Source organism: Oncorhynchus clarkii, chromosome 7 (genome assembly GCF_045791955.1).
Source record: "Oncorhynchus clarkii lewisi isolate Uvic-CL-2024 chromosome 7, UVic_Ocla_1.0, whole genome shotgun sequence".
Classification (NCBI taxonomy): Eukaryota; Metazoa; Chordata; class Actinopteri; order Salmoniformes; family Salmonidae; genus Oncorhynchus; species Oncorhynchus clarkii.
Window position 1 is genome coordinate 69,732,383 of NC_092153.1, and position 23,742 is coordinate 69,756,124.

At 47.7% G+C, this 23,742-nt stretch overlaps 1 protein-coding gene across 1 annotated transcript in view; it reads right to left on the reverse strand.

Moving 5' to 3' along the window:
* Positions 1 to 23,742, reverse strand: part of LOC139413767 (protein bassoon-like) — a 179,929-nt gene that overhangs the window by 10,662 nt on the left and 145,525 nt on the right. The window contains exons 6-12 of the mRNA XM_071161500.1: positions 17,117 to 17,911; positions 12,100 to 14,296; positions 9,046 to 12,045; positions 7,871 to 8,997; positions 3,940 to 6,049; positions 2,432 to 3,549; positions 725 to 839 (exon numbers count right to left, since the gene is read on the reverse strand). Of these exons, the coding sequence (XP_071017601.1) occupies positions 725 to 839; positions 2,432 to 3,549; positions 3,940 to 6,049; positions 7,871 to 8,997; positions 9,046 to 12,045; positions 12,100 to 14,296; positions 17,117 to 17,911 (10,462 nt within the window). The remainder of the gene's footprint in view (positions 1 to 724; positions 840 to 2,431; positions 3,550 to 3,939; positions 6,050 to 7,870; positions 8,998 to 9,045; positions 12,046 to 12,099; positions 14,297 to 17,116; positions 17,912 to 23,742) is intronic.

Here is a 23,742-nt window from a genome sequence, read left to right on the forward strand (position 1 = left end):
GGGTAGCATGTCATTCTCTGTTTTAGTAGAATGTCATGTCTGTTTGGGTAGCATGTCATTCTCTGTTTTGGTAGTATGTCATGTCTGTTTGGGTAGCATGTCATTCTCTGTTTGGGTAGCATGCCATTCTCTGTTTGGGTAGCATGTCATTCTCTGTTTGGGTAGCATGTCATTCTCTGTTTGTGTAGCATGTCATTCTCTGTTTGGGTAGCATGTCATTTCTGTTTTGGTAGTATGTCATGTCGATTTGGTAGCATGTCATTCTCTGTTTAGGTAGCATGTCATTTTCTGTTTGGGTAGCATGTCATTCTCTGTTTGGGTAGCATGTTGTTCTCTGTTTGGGTAGCATGTCATTCTCTGTTTAGGTAGCATGTCATGTCTGTTTGGGTAGCATGTCATTCTGTTTGGGTAGTATGTCAGGTCTGTTTTGGTAGCATGCCATTCTCTGTTTAGGTAGTATGTCATGTCTGTTTGGGTAGTATGTCATGTCTGTTTGGGTAGCATGTCATTCTCTGTTTGGGTAGCATGTCATTCTCTGTTTGGGTAGTATGTCATGTTTGTTTAGGTAGCATGTTATTCTCTGTTTTGGTAGTATGTCATGTCTGTTTGGGTAGTATGTCATGTCTGTTTGGGTAGCATGTCATTCTCTGTTTGGGTTTGAGAGAGTCTAAACACAGCAATGTATTAATGCAGTGTTAGATTGCGAGGGAGGTGTCAGTCTCACCGATGCCTGTGAGGGGTGGTGTAGCTGTCTTGGGTGGCTGTGCTGCTGCTGCCCCCCCAATCGTTGCTGCAGGTTTCATCCCCCCAATAGCTGCTGCAGGTGTGGCAGAAGTCACCTTTTGCAGAACAGAAAGAGTGGGGAACAAAAATGTTACGGTCCAGCTGTTCACCAATGTCATGACGTTGGCCTGGGGGGTAGGTTTATTACAGTCATAAATACCTCTTCCCCCCTTTTTCCTCTCTCTACCCTACTGAGGTTACATTTGCAAAACCCTTGGTTGGTTAACATAGAGATTCTGGGAACATCAGAAGGTGGGGGGGGAAATTAACTTTATTTTGGTAATCCGACCATATGCGGTGGTACTTAATGAATATGATGTCAGTTCGGTTGTCATCTGAGACATTCTCATCAATGATAAGATGACAAACTCTACATTGGAAAGTCTACACATCAGAGTTATCGGATTCACATGGAATTGTTGTTCAATTGAAATATTTGAATATGAAATTATTCGTGATGAGATGAAATGTGATTTTAGCTTCTAAAATGTGAGATTTGGGTTTTCATAAGATTGAGCAGAGCCCTATCAGTGGCCCGCCCCTGTGAAGGGACATGGGCTATATAACTTTTCTAACACGCCCTCCTCTCCCTTCCTATATAAGCCCTTGACGACAATATAACCTCCATTTCCGAGGATGTAGGACGACGGTCCTATGTCAGAATGGTTCAGATAATAACTATAGAACGAAGCCAACATCAGCGTGAGCTTTGGTTGCGAATGGTATGAACTTTGAACTCTTATTCATTACAGAAGTGATTCCTCCTAGCCGTTGAGTTAGCAACAGCAGATGCAACGAGGGTTAGGAAGGAACAGACAGCGTATCCCGTCTATCACCCAACGACTTTACTAAAACGTATCCAATTGACAACCAGAGACATTCTTCAAAGGACTCGGTTTGGCAACACGGCCTTCCATCTACCACCAACCTACCGAAGCGCAGCTCAGAGTAAATATTTATTGCATTTTTCTTTTCCAAATGGGCAGTAATTTAGAATGCATCAGATACTGTATTTACGATAGCACAGCTTCTCCCTGTGTCCCTCAGTCTTCCCGCTCTTTCACTCAAACCCAGCCCTTTTCCTTTGTGTAACAAGCTGTCATATCTGTTCCGCCCGCTAGGGACGTTTTCCTTTATGACGTAATTTGTAATCAAGTTATGATTTAATAATGTGTATGTGTAATTCTGTGTGATTAGTTAGGTATTTAGTAAATAAATAATTAAACCCAATTTTGTATTGCTGATTCAAATTGTTAGCCAGGGTTTGTGCAGATAACCAATAATTTACAACTTTCAGATGAGACTGAATTAAGATGACAATTAATATTGACTGCTATTGATGTAAAATATTACTAGGTCTTTAAGAGTTTATTCGGAAGATAACAGCTCTATAAATATTATTTTGTGGTGCCCGACTCTCTAGTTAATTACATTTGCATGATTAGCTCAATCAGGTAATATTAATTACGGCAAAATTATTTTATAGAATAGCATGTCATATCACTTAATCCGGCATAACCAAAGACACGACACCAAGAAGTGACAAATAAGAGGGGAAAATTACATGGGCCCAGTAATTTCATGAGTATTGCCAGGATACACAATTCAACTTTTCTTGAAATACCAAACCCATCTCAGGTGTACTCACGGCTGTGGTTGTTGGCTGGCCTGCGGTAGGTCCGGCTGGCTGCCGGCCTTGTGCCGGAGTCTGGCCAGGTTTAGCCTGCTGTTGTTCCGGCCCTGGTCCTGCTATGGGTCCTGGGCCTGCAGTGACTGGAGTGGCCTGAGGGCCCCCGGCTATGGTCTGGGAAGGCTGGCTCTGCTGTGGAGGCTGCTGCTGCTGGGTACGTTGCTGCTGCTGGGCCGGTTGGCCCCCGTCTGGCCCCTGGGTTCCAGGCTGTCTGCCTGACAGGGGCTGTTGCTGCTGCCCGCCTGGACCCCCCTGGGGCTGTTGCTGCTGCCCGCCTGGACCCCCCTGGGGCTGTTGCTGCTGCCCGCCTGGACCCCCCTGGAGCTGTTGCTGCTGCCCGCCTGGACTCCCCTGGGGCTGTTGCTGCTGCCCGCCTGGACCCCCCTGGGGCTGTTGCTGCTGCCCGCCTGGACCACCCTGGGGCTGTTGGTGCTGCCCGCCTGGACCACCCTGGGGCTGTTGGTGCTGCCCGCCTGGACCACCCTGGGGCTGTTGCCCCAGACCCTGCTTGGCCCCTGCAGAAGGAACCCCTTCTTGTCTCCTGGAGGACGAGCCTGGCGGCTTCTGACCCCTGCCACTGGTGCCCTCGCGGTGGTGGCCGGAGGCCGGGTCACGAGAGGAGTAGTCTCCAGAGTCCCGGTAGCCATCCCGGGAGGAGTGTGGTTCCGAGCCTCCCCTCTTCTTGGTGGAGGAGGATCCACGGCCCTCAGAGCGGGCGGATTGGTCTTTGGGGTGTGTTCTGGAGGAGCGGCTGGACGTCCGAGGCTCCTCGCCAGAGTGGCGGGAAGAGGAGTGCCTCCCCGAGCTGCCGCCGCTGCTGCCTTGGTGACCACGGTGGTCGCGGGATGATGAGGTGGACGAGGGGTGGCGAGGTTGGTTGTTGTACTCGTCCTGAGGCCACAGGTCCTGTTCTTCGGGAGGCTCATCATAGTCATGGTAGGTGTGCTTCACGTTGGCGCCGGTCTGTTGTCTACCAGTGGAGATGTGCCCTGCGCTCCCATGGTGTCTGGAGCGGTTGGAGCGAGCCTCCCTTGGCTTCTCAAACCAGTCCGTCTCCTCCTGACCCAGATGATAGGCTTTTTGAACAACAAAAATTATCATCAGTCAGTTTACTTTTGCTTTATGATGTGTAGAGAGGAAAAGGAGAGAGAGACATACAGTCTGAACTGAAGCCACGCAGACGAAAGACAAAAAGACGGGCCCAAAGTTTCAAAAACATGGAAAGTCTTTCAGAGTCAAACAAAAAACAGCAAACAACAAAATCACAAAAAAGAAAAATGTTTCAGCAGGCAAAATGAAAAAAAGAAAAACAGGCATATGCGGTTTCATGCATTGGGCACAACATTCACAGTCACAAAACAGAAGAAGCCATCATGCTACTCTGAAGAATCTTGGCATGCAGACTCTTTCCAGCAGACAGAAAGACAGAGGAAGTCAGGCAGTTAGTGGCATTCAGCACCAGTTACCTTCACTGTCCGACACAGCAGCGTGCTGATCGTCTACGAGATATGGGTCATCTGGCTTGTACACGTGGCTCCTGGGCAGGTCCTTCATGTGGTGGTCCTGGACATCCGGCAGGGAGTGGCTGGAGCCATACTGGTTCCTCACGTCATGGGGGTCCACTGGTACCCCTGTGCCACCTCGTCCGACCCCCACAGGCTTCCCCACGGGGCTGAGGGGGCTCTCCTCCTCTGAGTTATGGGTGCGCAGTCCGGGCCGTCCGCCACCGCCTCTCTGAGACCGCTCCATGGCTTCCCTCTCGTAGGACTTGCTCCTGGAGGAGTCCCTGGAGGAGATCTTGTCCATGCCATAACCAGTAGACCGGGACCTCCCCGAGCCGTACATCCGGTCTTCCTCTTCCAGGGCTTCCCGGCTTCCCGGGTGGCCACCATAGTACTTCCGCTGGTCGTAGCCGCTCTTCTTCACCCCGGACCGAGACACCACAGTGCAGCTGCCGCCGGTGGAGGTGGTCATGGAGTAAGAGGCCAGGTCGGACTCCACGTCCCGTGCCTCCTCGATGGGGGAGAACTTGGAGATCTTCTGCTCCATACCCTGCTTTCTGTGCTTGCTGCGCTTACCGGAGGAGACAACTGCGGGAGCCAGGTTCTTGGATGGGTGTTTCTGGGTCCCCGGGCGTGTTGTGCTGGGGTGTTTATTATAGTCGTCATAGTAATAAGAAGATCCCCCACCACCTATAGTGGTGCTGGTCCGGGGGTCCACAGAGCCCTGCTGGTGGTAGCCTGTGGTGCCTGCAGACATGTACGAGTCCACAGGCTCATTGCCATACCCAGTTTGGTGCACAGGGCCATTCTCACCATAGCGTCCTGCAACAGGATGTCCCAGAACGTCAACAGACGAGCCTGTGTTCTCTTTGGTCAGCTCGCTGATGTCGTCGATCATGACATAGTTCCTGGGGATGTTCTGCTCCAGGTTTGTGGTGTAGAGGCCGTCTGCAGCGTAGGACGACGTGGGGCTATCCACACCGTGTGTCAGGACTGGCTCCGGGGGGCGGTACTGCCCATAGGCATTGGGCATGGTGTTGGAGGCATAGACTGAGCCAAAGCCGGTGTCTGGAGCTGATGTGGCCACCGACACAGCAGGGTTACTGATCACCTCGTAGTTGGTGGGCAACTTCTGTTCCAGGTCAGCCAAGGAGGTCTGATGAGGCCTCTGGTGGACCGTGAGGATCTCAGCCTGCGGCAGGAAGGACATGCCCTGGCCAGAATATGGGCTCTGGCCTGGGTAGGGGAGGTTCTGGCCCGGGATAGAGGGGGTGGGAGGCTGGAAACCCTGGTGGCCATGCTGCTGCATGCCCAGGTCTGTCGGGTAGGAAGTCTGGCCGTAGCCCCCATGGGCTGGGAAGCTTGGCTGAGTCTGGTAGCCTGGGCCTTGGGGTGGGTGGGGCTGGAAGGTGCCTGGCTGGGGCTGGGAGGCTATAGGGTATTGAGGGGGCTGGAAACCGATCTGTTGGTAAGCAGCGGTTGGCTGCTGTGTGGGCGTGGGCTGGCTCTGTGGGTACTGATAGGCCATGTAGGAGGAGGTGGGCGGGTACTGGGAGGCTGGGCCGAGGTCGTTGGGGAACTGGCTCAGCGGCGCCGTGCTGGGCCTCGTCAGCAGACCATTACCGTCGAACGTTCCCGTGGCCGCCACCATCCTCAGGTTATTGAGCTCGGTGTCTGACATGTAGTCGCGGGCGTCGCCCATGCAGCGCATGTAGGCCAGCTCCCTCCTCTCCCTCTCCTTCACCAGGGTCTCCTTGCGCTGATGGATGCCTAGTTCCAGGTACCGCAGCTTGGCGTCAATCTCCTTCTCCTCGTCCTCTAGCTCCTGCTGCTGCTTGCGGAGCTTGGTGGACTCTTGCTCCACGGCCTTCAGCTCGCTCAGCAGGCCGGCCTTGGTGACCCCCTGGGCAGGCCTGGGCAGCACCCTCTGGGGCTGCATCCCCGGGGAGCTGCTGTACATGTGGGACATGGCTGGGGTGACGATGGGGAGAGGGCTCTCCTCTGGAGGTGGGCTGGGTAGGGTCCTCTTCACCTTTCTCATCAGAGAGTTCTGCTGCTGCTGCAGGGTGGCCATCTGGAGAGAGAGGCAGAGAAACACCATCAGGATAACACTCACATAACATTGAACAGAATGCCTGCATGGAAATCAGACTAACTGCACTAAAGAAGATTCTAGTCCAGTCCCCTATTCTTCTCATTACACATTGATTCCCCTATTCTAATCAATATACCTTGATTCCCCTATTCTAATCAATATACCTTGATTCCCCTATTCTAATCATTACACCTTTATTCCCATATTCTAATCATTATACCTTGATACTTTGTCATTTCTATAGCTTAATTCAGAAAATGGCAATGTTATAGACAAAATTTAGCATCAATGTAGCCCTTTCCTGCAATAAAATGACCTAGTGGCCTCATGCGTGGAATGTTATCAATATTTGTCATAATTTCATAATGAATAAACATTATTTAAAGAAACAGTTTTTGTTATATTTCAGTCTGCTGTGACGTATATAAAGTGTAATTTTGGGATGTAAACTCAAAATTGAATACATTTCTCTATATCTGACATGGTACAGATGTCTTCTTTAATTGAAGCCTATTGCCATGTGTGAGGTGTATACTTTTGTTTCAGTAGATTTGTTTAAGACTACCAAGAAAACTCTGTGACCCTGATTTAGCTCACTGCAGTAAAATTAAGGTAAAATGTATGAATTATATGTTTAGATTTGTGTGGGTCCATTCAACAATACTTTCGTCATAAATAATATGTTTGTTATTAAAATGTACTCTGCAAAAGATGAGTGCTACAATCATGAAGAATGATGTCTAAGTGAGAGAGAATGGGCAACTTGGGAGCAATTCTCAGCATAAATAATTCATATGAATGATTTTTAGAGCATTAGAAGATTCTAATCATAACATAGTCATACACGTTATCATAAAAAAAATTCAAAAACGTCCTTCATCCTGATCACTTATCTAGAAAACGTATGCCAACAACAAACTAAGAGTAATGATAAACATTCAAACATGGCTAGATTTCTTCTTTCTACTTACAGTTTAGGAGTTGTGTAGACCCATAGTGAATGTATTAAGTATCCGTGAGAATGTCATTTTATAAAAATGTTGATGTATGGCCAGCACAAATAAAACAAGAAATATATGTAAAAATCCTCTTATGATTCCTATGTGTGCCTGTTCATCGGGCAGCCCTCACACTGAGTACAGAAGGATCTGACTTTACTTTGAACAGCTGCTAACATGCCGGAAGACAGCAGGGCTGTACCAGGATGCCTCCACATTATGTCTCCCCCTGGCATTTCTAAGGGCTTTGCCAGATATAGCAGGGAAAGAATAAAGGAGAAAGAAAGGAAGGGGGTGTGTTTACGCGTGTGTGTATGTGTGTGTGCGTGTACGTGTACGTGTGTGTGTGTGTGTGTGAGAGAGAGAGAAGAGACGGAGAGAAAAAGCAGACTGAAAAGGCAAAGGAGAAAAAAGAAAGGGATATCAAAGAAAGCTATGGAGTGAGAAAAAGTGAGGATGGTATAATGGAGTAGAGGGAAAGCTTGCCTAGTGCCTAGCATGGACAGCTGCTCTCCTGAGAACATTCTGTCGCGTCCTTCGATGCCAAACCCTGTGTGATGCATCTGTGCTCTCACACAAGACTATCTAGTCTATTCAGTATCACACTCTCTTCAGTACGTACTTTCTCTGCTCTCTACTGTATATAGCATAGTCATGAAAAAATGTATCCTGTCTTGTTCTTTCCTTAATAACTTACACTAACTATTTATTTTCATATCAGGTCACATTATGATTTACTCTTTGTTAATGTGTAAGTTATTGAAGTGAAAGAGAAACAGTAAAAATGTAACTTATTACATACCTGACTGTTGGAGATGGCCTGCTGATGGTAAGGGGAGAACCTGTTCTTGGCAGGGTCTTCTGAGGTGGGGCTGAGGGGTTTGGGGTCCGACATGGAGCGCTGCACACTCTTGATAGGTCTGGGGAGGCTCTGGTGACGCTGAGGAGACTCTGCAGTGAAAGCTTTCTGCTGGGGCGTGACGTGCGCCTTGTTGAGCTTCTCCTGGGAGGCGAAGGTGGTTTCCAGCATCCGATGGGGCGACAGCGGGGACACAGGGGAGTACAGCACCTGGGGAGACTTGGGAGGCTGGCGAGACGGGGACTCGTTCTGCTGCTGGCTTTGGTAGTTGATTTCCAGAGGGTCGGGTTTCCTCCTTTCGAACTTAGCCACCCCTTGGGGAGGAGGTGGGGTGGAGCCCACCATCTGCATAGAGGTGGAATATGGGCTGATGGTGGTGGGGACACTGAGCTGAGGGGCCACCACCCCCTGAGACTGGGCCTCCGGTTCTGTCTGACAGGCCAAGCTCTCACCCGTATGGGTTCTCTCTGGGGCAGAGATGTAGTGAAGCAGCTCCACCTTATTTGTCTCAGCCGCAGTGATGTGGATTGCAGGTGAGATCCTGCCCAACTGGTCGGCCTCAGTCTGGCATGAGGAGTCGTTGGTGGTCTGAATGGCTATGCTGGAGGAGGACACTTTGGCGGCTCCATCGGATTTGACCTCGCCGCTAGAGTCTGAATGTTTGGATAAGCGTGATCTCCTGCGCCTAACCGGTTGCTCCCAAGCTGCCTGATCCTCGTCGTCTGTCTGGACGCTGCAGTCGGCGATCCGCCTGGTTCTCCTGCCCCTGCGGTTCATGTACCTGTCCTCACCCTCTTCATCGTCCGTCTGCACGCAGCTATCTGCAATCCTCCTCACCAGCTCCTCCTCCGATCCATCCCTAAGACGAGGCATAGAGTTTTGCTTCTTCATGATCCTGGACCCCAACTGATTCTCACTGTTTTTCAAGGACATCTCAGAGGCAGAGCTTGGTATGGGCCTTGGGGTCACCATTGCTTGGACCACCTGCCCTTCCATGTGGGGTTGCCAGAACTGTACACTTTGGCCGTCCTGTTGAATCACCCTACCACTCTGGTCACAGATGATGAAACCTTGAGGAGTTCCTCCTCCTCCTCCGACTACTACCCCTTGTATGGCACCTTGAGGGGTTATTCCTCCGACTACTACCCCTTGTATGGCACCTTGAGTGGAAGTGGCTGCAGCAGATGCTGCTGCAGATGCAGCGGCTGCTGCGGCCGCAGCTGATGCCTCCACCACTGCAGTCTTCTGCCTCTTCTGCTCCTCCAACTGCTGCTGGAGCTGCTGCTGTAGCGACTGGATCTGGTCCAGTTGCATCCTCTGCTGGGATAGCTGTTCCCTCTGCATGACCAGCTGGGTCTCCCTCTCTGATTGTTGCTGATGCAGGACATGCTGTTTGATGGTCTGCAGCTCCTGAATCTCGCGCTGCACCAGCATTTGTTCTTTCTCCCTGTGCCTCTGGAGCTCCATGCGGTCTCGCTCTAGTTCCTCATGCAGGCGCATCTGCCGAAGTTTCTCCAGCTCCACACGCTCTCGCTCCATCTGCAGCATCTGCTCCTGTTGCTGTCTCAAACGCTCCTCTACCTTTTCCAGCTCTGGGTCGACCGAAGTGGTGATGGTGGTGCTGGCTGCTGCAGTAGAAGCAATCTGGCGAATGGTCTGCAGATGGGGCTGCACTAGAGCCTGTGGAGCAGGCTGAGTTATAGGCTGGGACTGGGTTTGAGTCAGAAATGAAGCTTGAGTTTGAGTTGCTATTTGTTGTTGCATTTGAGATTGCATTTGTTGCTGTATTTGGGACTGTATTTGTTGCTGTATTTGGGACTGTATTTGTTGCTGCATTTGGACTTGCATTTGAGTTTGAGTATGGGGGTGTGTCGTAACATTATGCGCTTGGATTTGAGTTTGGGGGGTCTGTTGGTTTACAGGGACTAGTGCAGACTGAATTGGCATTGCAGTAGTTTGTCCACCCATATGAGAAATTGGCTGGGCCAGTGGTAAGGTTGCAGCCGTGTGCACAGAGACGGCTGCAGAAGGCTTCCCAAGGTAGACAGGAGATTCTTGGGTGGAGGTGCTCGTGGCAGGTACACTTCCAGGAACACCAGCCGTTGTAGGGAACTGGTTGCGAGGAGGGTAACCGTAATGTCCCTGTGTGGACAGAGGCATATTTGGGGTCATATGAGGCAACCTGGTGAGGCTCGCCAGTGGTACAGCGGTCACGCCTGCAGGGTAAGGTCGGTATATTCCTTGTGGCATAGGTTGCAGAACAGAGGAGGGCTGGGTGGTTATTGGCAAAGTAGAGGCTATTGGGGTGTTGATGGTGGAATATGTCATACCGTCAGCTCCTCTCATTGGATATAAAGCCCGTATGCTTGCTTGTCTGGCATTGATCAGATTGGTTAGGGCTTGGCCGTGTGCAGTGGGCCTCCCATCAGGGCCAAAGAGTAGGTTGGCTCGGATTGATGCTAAGCTTTGCTGTAGGTTGAGCCTGGCTGCAGGCCCTGCTCCAATTCCAGAACCATACTGCATCATCTCAGGGTTGCTGTACCGTTGACCGAACTGGTCCATAGAGTTCAGAGCTGCACACATTCGGCTGATCTCCCTGGCAGTGGTGGCACTATACTGTGCCAGGTTGGAGTCCGGGAAACCTGCCTGACCATAGCCATAGTCTTGGTTGATGTTGGACATGGAGCCATACCTTCGCAGAGGCAAGGGAGGACCTGCAACATCTCCTTGATGACTTAAGTCTGTGTAGGATCCGTATTGTGCACCCATGCCAAGATATCCTCCTTCGTAGGCCTGATTCATGGTGCTCAGATCCACTGCCAGGTCCCCAGGGTCAGTCCTCTGATAGTCCTGAAGACCTGTATTAGACATGTTGGTGTCAGACATGGAAGGTTGAAGCCTGCCTCCAAGGGGTATAGGGTATAGAGGGACTCCCTGCATCGGTTTACGCTCCTCTGGTGCTCCTTGCATGCTTGCTGCCTGGTAGCCATTATTACCAGGTGGTGGTTGTTGTTGTTGCTGTTGTTTTGGCTGTTGTTGTTGTTTCTGCTGGCCTACACTGTAGTGTGGGGCAGGGGGTGGAAGAGTGACTTGGGAAGATTCAGTGGTAGAATTTTTCTGAGTTAAGTTACCTGCACAGCTACCAGCAAAGGGTAGCTTGTAAACAACGTCACAACAAGCCACTTGGTTCTCTGGTTTCTGTATCTGTCCACCAGTGAGATCCAGGACCTGGGGAGGGGGAGGGTCTTTGACCAGCTGAGTCACAGTGGTCATCTGAGACGCATTGCTATCTTCCAGTTGGACCATCATGACATGGGGCTTTCCCGTAGACAGGTTCATAACTGTGGGCTTGTTCTTCAACTCCAAGGCAAGCCCACTCTGACCATAGTCATGATGATTGGTAGAGGGAGGTAGAACTGTAGACGCTGGCTGGGGAGGCATGGGAGACACTCTAGGAATCACACTGACCACAGGCTGGGCACTTCCACTGCTCGTCTGGCTAACCACCAGGTCTTTCTTCAGCAACAGTGGCTGGACCTGGTTCGCTAGGTTATAGCGAGCAAAGGAAGACTGCTGGTGCTGCTGGAGCTGCTGCTCGAGGAGCTGTTGTTGCTGTAGGAGCTTCTGCTGCTGCATCTGGAGCTGCTGCTGCTGGATGCCCAGATCCTCCAGACACGCATCAATCTTAGGAATGGACGGGTCAGTAATGGGTGGCTTAGTTTGTGTAAGACACATTGCTGACCCAACGCCTTGTCCCAGATCCATACGGTTCTGCAGGGGATCTCCGTAAATCACTGGATGCCCCTTCGGCTGAGATATAAACATGGAGGCTGCCACGGTGACGCTGACTGTTGTTGGAGTGGACGCCGAAACGTGCGGCTGCTCTTGTGCATTCAGGTTCACGGCAGCATTCAGTGGCTGCACCGATTTGTGATGGTTGTGGGGTTGTTCAGCATCGAGGGAATACCTTCTTGTATCAGTTGCCAGAGATGTTAGATCCATACCTTGGTCTGTCATGATGATTGGGGCGGCCTTCATTGGTGCTCTCAGGTCCACTACTGATGCAGGTCTAGTCGGACGCATTTGCATTTGGCCCTGCTCTACAACCCTAGAGGTACCTGGGACATTGGAGATCCTACATAGGGAGATATTTTCCATTGATATTGACCCACGACTGTATGTGGTAGCTGTGGTTGTCATTGTCATGCTTATACCAATATTAACCCTCTCTGCATTTTGGGGCCTCTGTAAACCATGTTGAGGGGATTGTTGCGATAGATGCATTTGTGGGGAAGTTGGAGAGCTTGTTGAAGGAATATATTGCTGATACATGGGTTGACGGATAGCCTGTGTTGGCGAGGACAGGGGAGAAGTGGAGGAGTTTACAGTCAGAGGCCTGGCAGGACTGGTGGTGGTCTTAGAGCCCAGCGTTATCCCCATTACTGGTGAGTCGGAGGAGGACTCTTGTCTTGCAAGGCATGGCGATGCTGTTCTTCGAGGCATCTGGGCTCCATGTTGTTGCGGTGGTACTGGGGAGGTTGCGCCACCAGCGCCAGGCTGAGAATCTTGTGGGGACACCCCAGGCCCTGTAGGTCGTAGGGACACGGAATGAGTGGGACTCTGTGAGGGAGAGGGGGAAGGGGAAACAGGAGGACTGGGGCCTTTGAAATAGGAGAAGAGGGAGGATGCGATGGAGGGCGCTCCAGAGTCAGGAGGAGGCGCCCCCTGTGCTGGTCCCTGAGGACCTGGTCTTCCAGCCACTGGGGGGATAACACCCCCTATTTTGGCAGTCTGCGTCCTCATCCGGTCTTGGGTTTCTTTCGATAGATGCTGTGTCACACTGATTCCTGGTGGGACCCCTTTTCCAGCCCCACATGGGTCGTTTGGGGAGAAGGAAACAGGTGCAGAGATTTGTGTGGGGCTGGAGCCAGGGGTTAGAGGTGCTCCAGTGCCTAGATGTTGTTTGCTGCTAGGCTGAGGTGCTCCAGCCGGTTGCCTTTGCGGACTTCCTTGTTGTTGGCCTGGCCTTCCTGGCTGTCTCTGCTGCAGCATCTCTGCTTTCCTCATCATTTCTTCATACACCTCCTCTGCACTTTTCAGTGTCTTGTCCAACGGTGAAGTGGCAGTATGTTTTTCAGTGGGGGAGTAGAGAGACATGAAGGTGGGTAGGTTGTGGTGGCTTCCTGACTTGTAGAGCTTGGAGCTCATCATTTCAAAGCTCTCTGCCTCTGAGTCCATGGAAGGGGAATACTCTGAGCAGGAGGATCTGTGGAGCTCCTCCATCTCCGCTGCCTGTCTCAACTCCTCTGTCGGGGAGGCATCCTCGATGGGCGAGAGGTTGCTGGGGGGAGTCTTGGATCTCTCTCTACGTCTCTGGGCCCTTAGCTCCTCTTTGTCCCTCTTGGTTTTCCTGGCTGTACTGCGGATCCTCTGCAGGTCCAGATCTCTCATCTTCTCCTGCTCTCTCAGAAGCTCCTCTTCTTCTCTCAGTTCATCTTCCTCGGATGAGTCCTCGATGGTGGGCAGGAGTGGGCCGTGGGAGCGGTGGCGAGCCTTCCTCTGCTGCTTGGCTTCCTCCAGTCTCTGCCTGCGGCTGGGGCTGCTGTCACTGTCATCCTCCATGGAAGACAAGGAGGTAGGGGACGTGCCAGATGTGTAACTGGGAGTTGTGGCAGGAAGGGTGGATGAATACTCCCCCCTCGATCGCTCCTCTGGTGATCCAGTCAGACTCTCCATCTCCAGCTCTGGCTCTCTGAGGTCATGCTCTGAGTTGTTCAGCTCAATGGTCTTAAACCGCCGCAGGCCTCCTTGGGAAGCCATCATACCTTCATCTTCTTCGTCATCTACCCCCTTGGTGTCCTCCTCAAAACTACTGGAATGGTGGGTGAGGCTGCGTAGTTTCTCCTTCCCCAAATCCTTTTTGTTTTTCGTTTTCTGGTAGCCGTACCCTTCCTCCTCCTCCATCTCGTCCTCGTCAGCGCTCATTTCTATGATCTTCCTCCTCATGAACTCCTCATCTGTCATTTCTTTATGGGACTTCTTCTGCCTGGGCGGTAAGGGGGACAGACCACTCTCGCTGCTGTCCTCCACATAGTCGTGGCGCAGCTTGGAGCTGAGATCGTCCGACACCTCCCCGTCAGAGTTGTTCTCCCCGCCCTGGTCTGTAGCGGTCTTGGACCTGGACTCTAGCAGTGGCCGCATGGAGCTCTCTAGCTTAGTGATCTCAGAGGGGCTGGAGAGGCTACGTTCACTCAGCTTTAACCCCGGATCCTCACGGATATGGCCTGTGATCTCGCCCACGGAGCCGGAGATCCCATCTGAGGAGTATCCCGTGTCACTGAGGCTCTGCGTGCTGGACTTGTTGGAATCCTAAAGGAAAGAGAGAAACAAGAGAGACAGGTCAGAGGCCAGTATTAGCATCAGTCCTGTTGCCCCCTGACTGAAATAATTCTGTAGCAAAAAGTCTATTACAGGCAACAGTGCACCCTTTCTTTCCTATCGTTTCACCTACTCATCGGCAGAGTTACTTTTATTTCACAGATGATAGGGGTTGGAATAAAAGCACTGGAGTTTATACAGGCTGTATTACTATTCTGGCAAGACATGAGAATAATTACATTGAAAATAATTCAGTCATCAAAGCACAGGCAAATACAGTTGAAGTTGGACGTTTACATACACTTAGGTTGGAGTCATTAAAACTTGTTTTTCAACAACTCCATAAATTTCTTGTAAACAAACTATAGTTTTGGTAAGTCGGTTAGGACATCTACTTTGTGCATGACACAAGTCATTTTTCCAACAATTGTTTACAGACTATTTATTATTTCACTGTATCACAATTCCAGTGGGTCAGAAGTTTACATACACTAAGTTGACTGGGCCTTTAAAGAGCTTGGAAAATTCCAGAAAATAATGTCATGGTTTTAGAAGTTTCTGATAGGCTAATTGACATCATTTGAGTCAATTGGAGGTGTACCTGTGGATGTATTTCAAGGCCTACCTTCAAACTCAATGCCTTTTTGCTTGACATCATGGGGAAATCAAAAGAAATCAGCCAAGAACTCATAAAAAAATTGTAGACCTCCACAAGTCTGGTTCATCCTTGCGAGCAATTCCCAAACACCTGAAGGTACCACATTCATCTGTACAAACAATAGTACGCAAGTACAAACACCATGGGACCACGCAGCGGTCATACCGCTCAGGAAGGAGACACATTCTGTCTCCTATAGATGAACTAACTTTGGTGTGAAAAGTGCAAATCAATCCCAGAACAACAGCAAAAGACTTTGTGAAGATGCTGGAGGAAAAAGGTACAAAAGTATCTATATCCACAGTAAAACGAGTCCTATATCGACATAACCTGAAAGGCGGCTCAGCAAGGAAGAAGCCACTGCTCCAAAACCACCAGAAAAAATCCATACTACAGTTTGCAACTGCACATTTTTGGAGAAATGTCCTCTGGTCAGATGAAACAAAAATAGAACTGTTTGGCCATAATGACCATCGTAATGTTTGGAGGAAAAAGGGGGAGGCTTGGAAGCTGAAGAACACCATCCCAACCGTGAAGCACGGAGTGGCAGCATCATGTTGTGGGGGTGCTTTGCTGCTGAAGGGACTGGTGCACGTCACAAAATAGATGGCATCATGAGGAAGGAAAATTATGTGGACATATTTAAGCAACATCTCAAAACATCAGTCAGGCAGTCAATGCTTGGTCAGAAATGGGTCTTCCAAATGGACAATGACCCCAAGCATACTTCCAAAGTTGTGGCAAAATGGCTTAAGGACAACAAAGTCAAGGTATTAGAGTGGCCATCACAAAGCCCTGACCCCAATCCTATAGAAGATTTGAAAAAGAGTGACACTGAAAAAGAGTGTGTGAGCAAGGAGGTCTACAAACCTGACTCAGTTACACCAGCTCTGTCAGGAGGAATGGGCCAAATTCACCCAACTTATTGTGGGAAGCTTGTGGAAAGCTACCTGAAACGTTTGACCCAAGTTAAATAATTTAAAGGCAATGCTACTAAATACTAATTGAGTGTATGTAAACTTCTGACCTAATAGTAGAGTGATTTTTCCCCCCAGCTTTTATTTATTTCATCACAGTGGAATGTGATGAAAGAAATAAAAGCTGAAAAAAAAAAATCGCTCTACTATTATTCTGACATTTCACATTCTTAAAATAAAGTGGTGATCCTAACTGACCTAAGACAGGGAATTTTTACTAGGATTAAATGTCAGGAATTGCGAAAAACTGAGTTTCAATGTATTTGGCTTAGGTGTATGTAAACTTCTGACTTCAACTATATATAACAGATAATGTAATTAACGTTATTAAAGCTCATGCAACTATAACAGATAATGTAATGAACGTTATTAAAGCACAGGCAACAATTACAGACAATGAAATGCACACAAATATGACTATAAAAAGGTTAAGATAAAAAGTGACAAAAACAACAAAACGAAAAACAACAAGAAAACGGCAAGAAAAAACATGATATTTTGGTTACATGCTCGTATAATTAAATGTGCAATGAAATCTCTGCCATTGTTGAAGAATGATGAATGATGGTAAAAATAAACAAGCTGATCAAAATATAATGATTAAGTAAAAAAAAAAAACTGCATTGCATGTTAGCTAATAACACTGATTAGTCCTGATTACAATATCAGACAAGGATGACTATAATTTGTATTTTATTTTACCTTTATTTAACTAGGCAAGTCAGTTAAGAACAAATTCTTATTTTCAATGACGGCCTAGGAACAGTGGGTTAACTGCCTGTTCAGGGGCAGAACGACAGATTTGTACCTTGTCAGCTCGGGGATATGAACTTGCAACCTTTCGGTTACTAGTCCAACGCTCTAACCACTAGGCGGATCATACAGGTAATGCAGATCATACAGGCTTAACATTATGATTGAACTAATAAAAACATGAAGAAAAGATACCAAAGGTGATGCATGGTAAACGGCTGATGCTTGGGGATAGAGATGACAAGGAGAAGGGGGATGAGAATGATATAATGATATGCTATAATGATCATAGTGATGATGACGGTGACAACAACGATGACGAGTATGACGATTACTAAAATGAGGTAAATTAAATTCCGGTGGTAAATCAAGAAGAATTACGGTGATGAAGATGCTGAAGTTGAAAAGTTGCAGGGAGCTCACGTCATGGTGTTTTGACTTCTGTGAATCTTCAACGAGTTTCTTCTTTTCACCAAGTGATGTGGTGATGGCTTCAGGTGCTCCCTTCTTGGGCGAGGCTTTGGCTTCATTTTCCTTATGAGCTTTGGGGACGACTTTAGTTTTATCCTGGCCCTGCTGCTGTTTACTGGCCTGCTTGTTGGGTTTAGGTTGAGTTGGTGCACTCTTAGTAGGAGAGGGTGCACCCTTGGTAATGGTGGATGCAAATTTAACAGGGGAGGGCTGGGCAGAACCCTTGCTCTGGGCAGTGAGTCCTGTCTGTTTGGCAGGGGAAGGTGTGCCCTTAGCAGGGGTGTATGCTGTTTTAGCAGAGGACAGTGCACCCTTGGCTGGGGAGGGCTGGGCAGTACCCTTGCTCTGGGCAGTGGGTCCTATCTGTTTGGCAGGGGAGGGTGTGCCCTTAGCAGGGGTGGATGCTGTTTTAGTGGGGGAGGGTGCACCCTTGGCAGGGGAGTGCGCACTCTTACCTGGGAAGGGTTGTACCTTGGCAGGGGAGGGTTGGGCAGGCCCCTTGCTCTGTTTGGCAGGGGAGAAAGGAGGGCCACTTACTTGGGCACCCAGTGGTTTTTGTTGCTGTTGAGGATCAGTGGGCCATAGCCCTGCCGGCTGATTGGGACCTTTCTGCTGAGGCTGTTGTTGATTGGCTGGGGCTGAGTGCCGTGGGGATCCCATTGGCTGAGGAACAGGAAGTGGAGCATCTCCCAGGGCCCCAGACAAAGCTCTCTGGGTCTGGCAGTTCAGGCAGAGCCATTCTTTATTCTGAAACACAGACAGAACAAAAAGAGGCCTTTAGAAAACTGCAAGGTACAGGATTGTATCAAAACAAACATTGTCGGTTGACTGCAAACTGAAGATTATTCTATAATGATCATTCAAAAAGGGACAATAACAATGTCAGTCAAAGAACATTTACAATCAAGAAACAATTAATAAAACATAAAGTCAGGAAGGAACATTCAACAAACAGCCCCACACATACCACAGTGACACATAATGTGGTAGAAGTGGGATGGTGGGAGCTGAGAAGAGGTGCCTTACTTGTCTGCTTGAGTAACATTAAGATAAGACAGGACAGGAATAGTACTACCGTTGTCTGCACTACTGCGGTCTGCACTACCTGCTGTCTGCACTACCGCTGCGCTCACAGCAGCACTTAAAAATGAAGCATGTCCTCTTAACTGAAATAATATAAAAACACAACTCTCCAATAAATCGGCTGTCTCGTAGAAGGTTTAAGCCGCTAATTTACACCAACGCTACGTCCCAAATAGCACCCTATTCCCTATACAGTGCACTATATAGGGGATACAGTGCACTATATGGTGCACTCTATAGGAAATACAGTGGCATTTCGGACACCACTACTTTTCTTTCATCTGGAACAGTCATTCGGATTCCCATGTAAAATAGACTTTAGAGTGACCCATAATATATATATATCACCGATAATATTTTGGGAGGATAGGAATACTCAACATTTTTGAAAAATATATTTTTCTCTCATGGCTAACTACCAGAAAGTTTTAAAAGATAGGCTGAGTGGGCGAGAAGCTTATATTCATGAGCTTGCCTTGACTGACAGCTCTTTGTCAAGCAACTTGAATGCAGCGAGCAGTGTTGCAGTAAAATAATCTCAAGCTAATTTGGTGATACACAAAGCAATGATGTCCATTTTTTAAAATACATTTCCCGTTTAGCATGTCTCTTGTGATGCGGGTCACAGCAGCAGTGATGGATGTGTTGACAGGATAACTGCGTCAGAGTTTTGGATGACCCTTCACCCTATTTTGTTCCATGCTGGCTGAAGACCTAGCTAGCCAGTAATTAGTTAACACCAGACACAGATGAAGACCTAGCTAGTCAGTAATTAGTTAACACCAGACACAGATGAAGACCTAGCTTGCCAGTAATTAGTTAACACCAGACACAGATGAAGACCTAGCTAGCCAGTAATTAGTTAACACCAGACACAGATGAAGACCTAGCTAGCCAGTAATTAGTTAACACCAGACACAGATGAAAGGGGAAACATAAGTATCTTTGCCAAAGATGAATAGTGTAAACTATTATATTTGCTGACACCCTACAGTCAAATTTTGGCACCAGTAGAGTAGCTACACAAAATATACAAATGTATGTGGAAATTAGTGGATTCAGCTACTTCAGCCACACCCTTTGCTGTATAAAATCAAGCACACAGCAATGAAATCTCCAGAGACAAACATTGGCAGTAGAATGGCCTGACTGAAGAGTTCAGTGACTTTCAACGTGGCACCGTCATAGGATGCCACCTTTCCAACAAGTCAGTTCGTCACATTTCTGCCCTGCTAGAGCTGCCCGGGTCAACTGTAAGTGCTATTATTGTGAAGAGGAAATGTCTAGGAGCAACAACAGCTCAGCCGTGAAGTGGTATGCCACACCAGCTCACAGAATTGGACTTCTGAGTGCTGAAGCATGTAGCGCGTAAAAATTATCTGTCCTCAGTTGCAACACTCACTACCGAGTTCCAAACTGCCTCTGGAAGCAACGTCAGCACAATAACTATTTGTTGGGAGCTTCATGAAATGGATTGGCCAAGCAGTCGCACACAAGCCTAAGATCACCATGCGCAATGCCAAGCATTGGCTGGAGTGGTGTATAGCTAGCCGCCATTGGAATCTAGAGCAGTGGAAACGCGTTCTCTGGAGTGATGAATCACGCTTCACCATCTGGCAGTCGGATGGACGAATCTGGGTTTGGCGGATGCCAGGAAAACGCTACCTGCCCCAATGCATGATGCCAACTGTAAATGTAGTGGAGGAGGAATAGAGGTTTGGGCTGTGACCCTTAGTTCCAGTAAAGGGAAATCTTAACGCTAAATCATATAATGACATTCTAGATGATTCTGTGCTTCCAAATTTGTGGCAACAGTTTGGGGAAGGCCCTTTCCTGTTTCAGCATGACTATCCCCCTGTCTACAAAGCAAGGTCCATACAGAAATGTTTTTTTGACATCAGTGTGGAATAACTTGAATGGCCTGCACAGAGCCCTGACCTCAACCCCATTGAACACCTTTGGGATGGATTAGAACGCAGACTGCAAGCCAGGCCTAATTGCCCAACATTAGTGCCAGACCTAACTAATGCTCTTGTGGGTGAATGGACACAAGTACCAGCAAGCGATGTTCCAACATCTAGTGGAGAGCCTTCCCAGAAGAGTGGAGGTTGTTATAGCAGCAAAGGTGGGACAAACTCCATATTAATGCCCATGATTTTGGAATGAGACGTTCGACGAGCAGGTGTCAACATACACTACATGACCAAAAGTATCTAGCTATATAAACCATGCCCCACTGCAAACATGCCTTCTCCGATGTTGGTAAGAAGGTGGTACTTATTAAAATTAGAGTTAGGGTGATGTCACCCGATACCATTAATAATCTCACCTCATTAATCCAAGTGTTTGAAAAGGGGTGAGGGACCAGTACCTTTTGATCAACATTTCTCAATGTAGAAGCAAGTGTCATTTTTCATAGTTAGATCTGGTTTCATCCAAATATCCTCCAATTTCATGAAAACATGATTTTGGCTGTTCGTGTTCAGGATCTGAACTAGGGTTGAATATTTTCCTGGTATTTTACAAATGTTCCATCTCGAGAATAAATCCCTTTTCTCTCGGGTAACCCGGTATTTCCCGCCAAAACCAAAACCTGTAGTGTCGTTCAAAGGCATCATAAAGCATATAAATATGTCTGGATTTGATTAGAGCTTTGATCAGCATGAAAATTCCAACCTGATGCTACCTGAACCTGATGAGCCCTACATTGACATTTAATGAGCCGAAGCCAGAATGATTGACGTTATCCAATAGGCCTACATATATGATATGCTGCACATTACCCACAACAGAAAAACATAAAAGCCCGTAGATGTAGCTAGCTATATGCTCTCTTGGGTCAATAAACTAGCTCCATCCAGTAGGCTAATCTTGTTGCGTGTGAACTGTATTACTGTACTGTGGTAATGTGGTATTAACGTCATTACCTATACACGCCACCAGGGGGTGTATGACTTGAGTCCCGAGGGGTATTCTCTTATTATTTCACCTTTATTTAACCAGGTAGTCCAGTTGAGAACAAGTTCTCATTTACAACTGCGACCTGGCCAAGATAAAGCAAAGCAGTTCGACACATACAACAACACAGAGTTACACATGGAATAAACAAACGTACAGCCAATAACGCAATAGAAAAGTATATATACAGTATGTGCAAATGAAGTAAGATTAGGGAGGTAAGGAAATGGCCATAGTGGCGAAATAATTACAATTTAGCAATTAAACACTGGTGTCATTGCTAGAGTATTGAAATGCACTCAAATACACACGTTGAGTGCAGCTGCGACTGCCTGCCTGTTACACCATGCTCACGGGTTAGTAGTAAAGTAATCGGTGTATAAAGAGCTGCTCCCTCACGCCTCCCAAAGCATTAATAGTTCCATGGGAAGGCACCTAGGGAGTGCTTAGGCAAGAGGCATGCGGGTATACATAACCCGTTGTATTTACTATCTATACACTCTAGGCAAGACCTGGGCGGACCACCCCCCTATATTTTGGTTGGCGCACCAGGTGGTCTAAGGTAGGTAGGAGAGGGGGCTTTGACATTTTACTTTCTTTGCTATGGTTCCGTCCAGACCCTTTTCCCCAACATTACCGTGTGACGGAATAAATTCCCTGTGAACGGTACCCATCTCTTCCTTTGTCATCCTTACTCGCACCTACAGTCCCATACCTCTTTCACTCCACGGGGAGTGGAGTTATAGCAGGGTGTTGCGTTCCCTCTTCCTAGCGGCGTACGTAACGTTGATAACAGGAAATCCGATAGGCTAAAACACAGGCAGTGACTAGGCAAAGGTGTCGTTTGTGAGGCAGGCAAAACGATCATACACGAGAGGCTTAGATCACAAGGGGTAAACCCGCGCTCCGAATAGACGTGTCACAAAACAAGCAATACTTCGCAAAGATGTGATAATGACATACAGGTGTGTGAACAGGTCATTGTTCACACAATGTTATGTGTTTGAGAGCGTGAGCTGCATTCAGGAGATCTATCTACGTGTTTGAGAGTGAGTTGGAAGCAGACGTTACAAGCACAGGTGATTGCGTATTGCGCAAGAGACAGGCTATACATTAGATGCTTATTATGCATAACCCATCAATTAGCTAAATATAAGGCTAATACTGCATTAAATGTATGCCTATATACTTTACGTATCAATCTCGAAGAGTTGATGGAGTGCTCGCGCGTGTACTGATTCAAAGCAACAATATTCGAGTGCTAGGCAGTAGTGTAAAGTAGCTATTTCGGGTATTTGTACTTTTAATATTTGACTACTTTTACTTCACTACTGTACATTCCTTAAGAAAATATTGTATTTTTTACTCCATACATTTGACACCCAAAAGTAGGCTACTTGTTACATTTTGAAATTAGCAGAATAGGAAAATAGTCATTCTCGCACTTATCAACCGAACATCCCTGGTCATCCTTACGCCTCTGATCTGGCAGACTCACTGAACACAAATGCTTTGTTTGTAAATTATGTCTGAGTGTTGGCGTGTGCCCCTGGCTTTCAGTAAATACAAACATTTAAATGGTGCCATCTGGTTTGCTTAATATAAGGAATTTGAAATGATTTATTTTTTACTGTTGATTAAGTATATTTTAAACCAAATACTAGACTTTTACTGGGTGACGTCATTTTCTATTATAGTATCTTTACTTTTACTCAAGTATGACAGTTGGGCACTTTTCCAACACTGGTGATAGGACGTTTTAATACTCTGCAGCTGCAATAAAATAATACATATCTTTACAATTAAAAAAACAAGTTGATCCCCGAAACCCAGATGGAGACGGGCAAATTAGACGCGCATTCGGTCTTTATATTACTGTAGCATAGGCTATGCTGCATAAAATGTAGGCCTACCTGTCACAAGAAAAACAAGTTACCATGAGGAGAAGTCTACATGCATTGTGAACTGTGCTCAATACTGAGATGGGGTGTCTGTCCCCACCCTGAGTGTGGATTCATCATGCAGAGGCCGTAGGGCAACCATATTTAGACATCGTATATCATTTTACAGTTACATTTCACGCCATGCTGTTCAAATACATTTATTATAATTTACAGGTTTCTCGCAATTATTTATCCTGGAAAAGGGGAGTGTTTTTGGGTGGGAAATCCTAGTAAATCTTGGTAACAGGTTCCCTCCTTTCAACACTAATCTGAATTACTTCCGAGTGTGATAATTTGCCTCAGATTAAAACCGACAGGCAAGGTAGCCAAGGTAGCCTAGTGGTTAGAGCATTGGACCGGAAGGTTGCAAGTTCAAACCCCCCAGCTGACAAGGTACAAATCTAGAGCGTTGGACTAGTAACCGGAAGGTTGCAAGTTCGAACCCCCCAGCTGACAAGGTGCAAATCTGTCGTTCTGCCCCTGAACAGGCAGTTCCTAGGCCGTCATTGAAAATAAGAATTTGTTTTTAACTGACTTGCCTAGTTAAATAAAGGTAACATACGCTCAACAAAAATGTTCCTTCCTACATGTTGA